The following is an 8,655-nucleotide window of genomic DNA, read 5'->3' as shown; positions in this document are numbered from 1 at the left end:
TCCTCATTATAAATTTGATTTTGTTATGCAGGCTAGGATTAATGCTACACTTCTTCCCTAGAAGAAATGCCCCAGAGTGTTCATATATCCTTTCTTTCCAGACTTAATTTTAGGGTTTCCTTTCATTTCACTTATCCTCATCCCACACCCTTTTTCCAGATATTCCACTCTGTGGTTCTGTCCTCCAGTTTCAAAACCCATAGCAAATACAAAGTCATCACTGGGTGAAAGACGAGGCTTTCTGCCCTGTAAAGAGTTATGGGCAGTTGTACCCTGGCCTGTAGGGTCTCTGTGAGTTGGAATCCACTCAATGGCAGTGAGTTTGGGTTTGGTTTTGTTTTCATGAAACTTAGATTTTATAATTTAAAAAATCATTTTCATTGGGGGCTCTTACAGATCTTATAACAACCCTGAAATCAATTATATCAAAGAAACGTACATATGTTACCATCATCATTTTCAAAACGTCTTTCTACCTGAGCCCTTATCATCAGCTCCTCTTTGTTCCTCTCCCCCAACCCTCCCAACCTCATGAACCCTAGATAAATTACATATATATACATTTCTTCATATTGTACACCATCCACTGTATCCCTTCACCCATGTTTCTGTTATTCGTCCCCCTCAGCAGGGGGTGAGGGGAAAAATTTATATTTCAGTAAGCTAATCAAGCAAACAATTAACTACTCTTATATGCTCCAGTTCAGTCAAGTCCAAAGTCTCTGATAAATATTCCGAGTAATAAATACAGCACAATCTAAAATTATGTTTCTGTCCCCTTGTGTGGGGAACAGAAGGAATTCTCTTAAGTTGTCTCCCCAAAATATGTACCAAACTTAGCTGCTTTAGCGTGACTGTTCTTTAGGCAGCGAAAGTAGGTCAGAGGTTATTCTCCTTAACATTGGCCATCTATAGTGGCTAGACTATTAGTCTGACTCACCCTAAATAAAGCCCATTCCTTTCTGTTATTGTTCCCTCGAAGCAGTGCCCATAGGCAAGCCTGGGACCATTCTAAGATGACTAAGCTTAGGCTACTATCTTGCCACACATGCCCCCTATTCCCTCCTCTTACTATTGCACATTTACCCTTAGGTCATCCCCCTCCTATTGCTTGTATTGCCTATGTTAATACCCCGCCTGGTGACTCAGGTTATTGTCCACTATCAGGGAACTTGCATGCCTCCCAGAATAGTAATTGTCTTGTATTATGTGAAACGTTAGAGTGATCAAACTTGTTCTAGAATGAATTATATTGCCCCTTTCTGTGATGTATGACTCTATGATGCGTGGTTAGCAATAAGTAACGAGGCTCCCTGGTACTCGAGAGGGTGGCTGGCCAGAGGGTGGCTGGAGAAGGTGACTAAGGAGGACGAAGCAGCGGCTTCTTCTCTGACGGCTAAGCCCCCTCCACGAGGACCATCAAGCCGGGTTGAGGTGAGATATGCTACCATGAATTGCGTCTGACTCCATTACTTGACTCTATCCTTTAACTCTCATGCTCTCTATGACTTTACTATAATCTCTACTTATTATCGCTGTACAATTGCGCCTACCAAACCTGTGATGTTTTGTGGGGTTCCCTCTTACCCTTAACCCCACACCCTTGTCTAGTCTTCAGAATCCATTTATAAGTTTATTCTCTGAATCCATCTTACGGGATACTCATTTATGCGACACAAACCCCCTCCATACACACACACATACATAAAAAAAACCTCCAAAAACATGCTGTGAAGCTTGTATCCTTATTTAAAAATAGTTTTTGGCATATAAATCAGATCATACAATTGTTCATCCATATTAAGAAGAGCTATACAGTCATCACCACAATCAATTTCAGAACATTTTCTTCTCGTACTCATTGTTGTTAGCTCCTCCTTTCCCCCCAGTATCCTCTGCCATGTCCCTAGGTAATTATTAATCCAGTTACTGTCTCTATAGATCTACCTTTACTGGATTTCATACACAGAGAATCAGACAAAATACAAATAATAATAATTTTAAAAAAACCCTCCAAAATGCGACAACAGTGACAAAACACTAAAACCTCAATCACCAAAAAAAAAAAAAGCAGAAAATATTACAAACTGAAACTTTAAAATAGGACAAAAGGGAAATCAAATGATAAAGTGTTATATTTTAAACATTGGCCATAATCAATTTTGTAATGCTCTCTGATAGCAAGGCTATTCATATGGACAGAGGGGGATTCACGAGAGGCTTAATCCATGTCCAGACCCTGCAAATGGATTGTGGGTCTCCACTGTTATCCATAGCCTCCTGCAAACTGGGTGCTCAGAACTTAAACTCTGATGCTGTTCCCTCCTTCAGATTTGGACTTCATTATTTGGTCTTTGGGTCACACAGGTAGTGTGCTTCCATGTGGCGCTTCGCTTAGATGGCTGCAGACGCTGGCAGCCATGCTCTCCTCCCACAGATGGGCTGGCAGGGTTTAACTGCTCACATCTTCCTATTGGCAGCCAAGAGCAGAACCACTGTGTTGCCCAGGCTCCTTTTTGAGACTCCAGGCAAAGTAATTCTCGGCTAGGAATGCCAGATCCTCCACCATTTTCTTGCAGAGCTCGGCTGCAAAGCATACGCAGAACACAAACTAAAATTCAGGGTCTTTCCTGCTATTTCCTTTCACTTCAAGACATTCACCAGCATGTGGCCTGCACCACGACGAACAGCGAGTGGTGACTGAAGGAATGCTTTCTTCCTGTGTCCCTGGGGTCCCCCGCAGTTTCCCTGTAGAACAGAGTTGCTCAGTCTCAGACTTACTGAGACATTGAATGGGATGGTTCTTTGTTGGGATTTTCCTGTGCACTGTAGGTGTAGGATGTGTAGCAGCATCTGTGGCCACAACCCATCCATCCGCATGTGCAAGTTGTTAAAAATAGTCCAAAGTCAATGAAATTGTAACCTGAGGGTTTTTTTCTGAGCAGTTATTTTATATACACTGGAGACCATTCGTCGTGATTCCAGAAAAAGCAAATGACTTGAAGAAGCTAGAACGTAATGATGCTTAAGAAGAGAAGAGGAGGGAGCAATAGAGAGATCAACCATGGTCTAATCTTAATGTATTTGAACACTGCCCTGCCCCTTTTCCTGAGCTCAACTCATATCAGGTCACAAAATGATGCTGGCCCTCCAGCCAGTTATATCTTGTTAAATTCAAGTTTGGTAAACCTGGCTTCTAACAGGAAATAAAGGATTTACAACTTGGGTGGAAGAAAAACGGCTGAAGGATTAAATTGGGTCCAGGATTATCTAAAAGTGAATATTTGCTTTTGTGGGTAAGGAAGCCCACGAATCACAACAAGATATCTACTCCCAGTTTCATGCTCTGACACCACTAAGTGCCCGCCCCCCACCCCATCCCCCAACTGGGACCATCAGAAATGTCTGCAGATAGTGCCCAATGTCCCCTGGAGCACCACAGTAGGTCACTATTGGGAATCACTGTCCTGCAAATGCCAACCCCATTATCAATGTAATTCAGAGCAAAGCTTTTAGATGTAATGGAAAACTGAAAACAACAACAAAAAACCCAGTAGCTTGAGCAAACGAGTTTATTTTCCTGAATACATCCAAGCAGTGCATCTGCATTGTATGCAGTACCAAGGGGGAAGGTTTAGTCTTGTCTCTCTCCTGGCCTTCTACTCCATTCGGACTCTCAGCAGCCCAACAGGACAGGGTAGGACTGCCCCTGTGGGTTTCCAAGACTAACTCTTTCTGAGAGGAGAAGCCTCATCTTCCTCGGAGTCTTCTCTCTAGACTTAAAAAGCATAACGTGGGAAGGGCCCCTCTTCTCCCAGATTTTTTTCTGACACGCTCATGTATGTAGCAGGGTAGGTTGCACATTGGTCTGCTAACTCCAGTTGGCACCCACTGGCCGAGTGTGGGAGTCAGACGAGGCTGCGTGTTCCCATGAAGAAGCCCTCGGGCGCGGCTCTGCTCTGTCTGCGGTCCTTTGGCTGCTGTGAGTCGATGACAGCGGCTGTTTGTTTTACTTCTAAGAGAACCTAGAGACTTGGGTAAGTTAGGGTTCTAAGTTCTACAGCAGCACTGCCCAAAAGATCTTTCTATGATGCTGGCATTGCTATTTGCCCTAATAGGCTGTCCAACCACGCAAGCTAAACTGTTGAAATGTGACCACCATGGATAAGAACAGAATTTCTAATCATATTTAAAGATCAACACACTTATATGGCTAATAGCTCACATATTGAACAGCCACAGGTATGTTTTACGAAATTCAAGGGGCCGGGGGGTTTGGAAGGTTGTTGGGTGTGAGCCACCCAAGAGCATCTCACAGGACCAGGCTCACCTTCTTGGAAATCTCTGTCCCTTTGGCCTCAGCGATAAGTACTCTCTGCGTTCTGCTGCTGTGGCATACTCTGCTGACTGTATTTTGGCTCAGTCCTGGACTACCAGTATGGACTATGTTGTTTTCTTTGTCCCTTCAGGGTCTGGCTTCCCCAGGGGTTTTCCTCATCTCCCTTGCTTGATGAGCTCATCCCCTAATACCTTCCCCCCCGCCTCCAGTGAGCTGATGACTTCCAAATCTGTATGTCCACTTTAGTGCACACTGGCTACATCTTTCCATGCCTCAAATTCAACATAGCTTAAATGGAATAGTTAGTGGTAAAATGGACACTCATTTTGTAACAACTGAATGTCCAACAGTGGCTTAAATGGGAATAAAGATGCAAGCAGGCTGGATATGGGCCCTTTTGGTGCTTAGAGTTTAGTAGGTGCAATAGGGAGTAGGTTTCCTCTACTTGTCCTCCTCCCACTGTGTTCATCTGGTTCCATTTATTCTCACCCACAGGTAGGTTGATTTTTGCTTCCCATTCATAATATTATCTACAAAAGTCTGCAGCCTCAAAACGCCTGACACTCTTAAAAAAGTATTCAGGAACTTTTGTTTGTGTGGGTTATATTTACTTATTAGGAGGAAAGCGGGGATAATGTTCAAGCATGTATTCACTAATTCATTTAAAAATAATGAATCCATATTGATTGTTTATCTTCCTCCTAGCATGTTTTTATGAAAGTAACGATTTTCTCAAAAGAGGAAAAATAGTGAGAAGAACCTACTTCTCCTATTTTGTAGAAGTAAAACATTAATGATTTAAAAAAGCCCTAGATGACCATTGACCTCTGCTCTTCTGCTGTTGCTACAGACGAGGACGGGACACTGGGAGATCAAGGGCCTTGCCTGTGGTCACGTCCCTAGGACGGTGTATTGAAGACTATGTCTGGAAGCTTCTACTTTGTGATTGTTGGTCACCATGATAACCCTGTGTTTGAAATGGAGTTTTTGCCGGCTGGAAAAGCAGAGTCCAAAGATGACCACCGGCACCTGAATCAGTTCATCGCCCACGCCGCTCTCGACCTCGTCGACGAGAACCTGTGGCTGTCCAACAACATGTACCTGAAAACCGTGGACAGGTTCAACGAGTGGTACATCTCGGCATTTGTGACGGCCGGCCATATGAGATTCATCATGCTCCACGACACGAAGCAAGAAGATGGGATAAAGAACTTCTTCACGGATGTCTATGAACTGTACATAAAGTTTGCCATGAATCCGTTTTATGAACCCAACTCTCCCATTCGATCCAGCGCATTTGACAGAAAAGTTCAGTCTCTTGGGAAGAAGCACCTTGTGAGCTGAGCGGGGAGCAAGCCATCCTGACATGGACAGCATTGCCACACCGGTGGCCTCAGGAAGGTGGGCGTTGTAAGTCATGTGATTAAATCCCCTGGGAGACGGTTCTCTGTGGTAGTCTGTTTCCTAACCCTCACGGAACTATGCTTCTATTTAGCGTATTGCATTTCCTGTCACTGAGCAGCCAATCAGGATTTCCTTGTCAATGATATTTTGCTAAGAGTACTTTATCGATCAGATTAAAGTACCTGAAAAATTAAGAGTTAACGCCTTTTTAAACATCAAGAATAAGCTTTTGACTTACCAAAAGCAAATAAAATAGCTCCATCTTGATTTAACAACTCCCAAACAAACGTCAGAGACAAGATGTGATACAGAGTCCAAAGGAAAAGCTTCCCCCGTAGGGAGGGAAGCAGACGCAGACGTCTGGCACCCCTGGGGGCTGATGTGCACCTGGGATGATGATGCGGAAGCATGGTGGCCGTGTGCAAAGCATTCCCCACCAAGCCAACTTCAGAGGCTGTTGTGAAGTTTGGTGTCCAGTGTCACCTGCCTGCTGTTTGTCCTGAATAAGACCAAGATCGTGCTATAAATCTAGAACGCTGGCTCCTTGTTTGTGGGTGCTTTTACCACTTTATACTTACATCATCTCTCTAGGATTTTCTATCCCACAGACAATGAGCTAAGGATTGAGAGAACCTGTTAGTTGCTCTGCCAGTTAAATTAGGCAGGTATTTTAGAGCTGCAAAGATTGGACTCCGTGTATGGATTGAGATAACAGTTGTATGAGCCCCTAATAAAATGTTTAAAAAGAGAAAAAATTAGCCAAGAAAACAAAAACAAAAAAGATTGGACTCCATTAGCATTTCCACTGTGAGCCTTCTAGGCTCTCCAGGGAGGTGGGTGAAAGTGGTCTCTCTCGTATTGGGAGGAATATGGGTCTCACTGTCAAACGGCAAATGCTCACTGAATGGCAACTCAATAGAAAGAAGCAGGTGTTTCTGTGCAGATTATGAGCAGTTGTAAACCTCTCTTGCTTTCTGTATCATTTGGGGGCGAGTAATAATTTCCACGCTTGTTACTGTGCCCTTGTGTGAAGTTGCTAACATAATGGTTTTACTATGTATTTATTTGATTCCTAAATAAAGAGATCTGCCTCCCCAAATAAAGAAATTAGAAATATACCTAGATAGTAAAAACCCACAATCTACTTTTTGGTTCAAAAGCTTTTTGTTGTTTTCCTGTTTTTCTTGGTGTGTTTCTGAGAGGGGCAGGTTGTTTCCCCACTCTTCCGGTCAGTTTGTTGTTTTTGGAGACGGCACAGAGAAGTTAATGGCAATCTTTCAGGCCAATTTCTGAGCGCTTGCACTGCAACGGGCACTATCCACGGTGCTGAAAGTACCATCCTCAAAGGATAGCGGCGCCTCCTAGTGGAGCAAAGGAAACCCACCCCATTGTGATTCCAACTGAGGGACCCAATCTAGTGGAGAAAGACAAGTAGAATGAGTACTCTGTAGAGAAGTAGAATGGGCTGATTTGAAGGCAAATTGTTAGGTGTTCAGAGTTGGCTTCCCTAAGGTGCTGTTTAAGCCAAAGATGGAATGAGAAGAAGCTGCTAAGGCCATGACGATTAGGGAGGGGAATTCCAGGCAGAGGAAATGTTGGTTTGAAGACCTTTAGGTGTAACTGACTAGCTGACTGGACTAGATGAGCAAGGCAGTGTTAGCTGTTGCCAGAGGTGGCCAGGCCTAGTTCTTCAGATAACTTGTGGGCAGCCCAGGCTGCTGGGGGGAAATTGGTGAGGAAGTCAGGAAAGATTCAAGAGGAAGAGGGCAGATAAGCAGACGCAATAGGAAGTTAGTGCAGTAGCGTGAGTAGAGGTGAGGGCAATGTGGGGGCTTATGGACTGGAAATGGAGAGTCTCATACATTATGGAGGAAAAATCCAGAGGAAGAAGATTCGTAATTGTGGGAAGAATGCCAATGTCTGAAGAAAGGACATTGGTTTTACAGGATCAGAGGATGAGTCTTAGGCTCACAAGATGTTGTAAAATTAGTACAGAGAATTCAATTCCTATGTACCTTTCATGGATTAGTTTGTATGGTCCCAACATAGATGTCAACTTGACTTCTCCGTAATTCTCAATATCATGTACTGTATGTACTCATGGATACGCTGTTTTTCAGCACATTTTTTAATGTGTTTTTTGTGGCAAAATTAGGCGCCTCGGCTGATATTCAGGTCGCTTATACTCGAGTATATAGGTATATAAAACCTGGTAAAATTCAAATGAAGCCTTTAGTTTCGTTCCTGTACCAGTGGTATAGGAACCAGTGTCAGCATCCTGTACCAGTGTCAACATCCTGGTGTTGACAATGTTTTGACTATGGTTATGCTAGATCAGAAAAGTTCGCTGAAGGGTACTGTCATAGCTATCTTTTGTGGGGTGGGGCATGGAAAACTGTGGTAGGCTGAATAATTTCCCTCCCCAAAAGGTATATATGCCCTAACCCTTGTCACCTGTTAAAGTTAATACATAATGCAAAAAGGAAAAAAATACCTCAATATGGGACCATTGTTATGGATTATTCAGAGGGGATCTAAATACAATGACATGTAGCCTTATAAGAGGGAGGAAGGGGAAGATTTGTCATAGAAGAGGTGTTCAGTGGATAATATGGACCAGTGGAGATGAAGATTGGGGTAATGTGGCCAAGGGATGCCAGCAGCTGCTAAAAGCTAGAAGAGTCAAGGAATGGGTTCTCCCCTTGAGCCTCTGGAGGGGGCACAGGCCTGCCAACACCTTGATTTCAACCTGGTAAAACTGACTTCAGACTTCCGTCCTCCAGAACCGTGAGTAAATGTTTGTTGTTATTAAAACTGCTAAATGTGTGGTAACAAATTAATAAGGGGTGTATCCCCCAGTGCTGTGGAGCTGATTCTGACTTTTAACAAGCCTATAGGACAGAGTGCCCCAT

The 8,655-nt window shown here is 43.5% G+C and overlaps 1 protein-coding gene across 3 annotated transcripts; it reads left to right on the top strand.

The window, feature by feature from the left end:
* The first annotated feature begins 2,469 nt into the window (after positions 1-2,469).
* On the top strand, positions 2,470-6,498 carry LOC101652628 (trafficking protein particle complex subunit 2-like). 3 transcript variants are annotated; one of them, XM_045295057.1, is made up of 3 exons: positions 2,470-4,037; positions 4,119-4,242; positions 5,190-6,498. In XM_045295057.1, the coding sequence occupies exon 3, from the start codon at positions 5,261-5,263 to the stop codon at positions 5,681-5,683; it is 423 nt and encodes a 140-aa protein (XP_045150992.1). In that variant the 5' UTR covers positions 2,470-4,037; positions 4,119-4,242; positions 5,190-5,260; the 3' UTR covers positions 5,684-6,498. The 3 variants fall into 3 exon arrangements, with proteins under 3 accessions (XP_045150992.1, XP_045150991.1, XP_045150990.1); XM_045295056.1 differs by lacking the exon at positions 4,119-4,242; XM_045295055.1 differs by having other exon boundaries at positions 2,470-4,242.
* The last annotated feature ends 2,157 nt before the right edge of the window (positions 6,499-8,655 follow it).

Source organism: Echinops telfairi, unplaced genomic scaffold, assembly GCF_000313985.2.
Source record: "Echinops telfairi isolate 266 unplaced genomic scaffold, ASM31398v2 ScPeMD7_4225;HRSCAF=4972, whole genome shotgun sequence".
Lineage (NCBI taxonomy): Eukaryota > Metazoa > Chordata > Mammalia > Afrosoricida > Tenrecidae > Echinops > Echinops telfairi.
Note: the sequence above shows the minus strand (reverse complement) of the source record. Positions and strands in the feature narration are given on the sequence as shown.

What these genes read in the sequence shown, in the direction of transcription:
- LOC101652628 (XM_045295056.1), top strand. Translation starts at nt 5,261, where the DNA reads ATGTCTGGAAGCTTCTACTTTGTGATTGTTGGTCACCATGATAACCCT.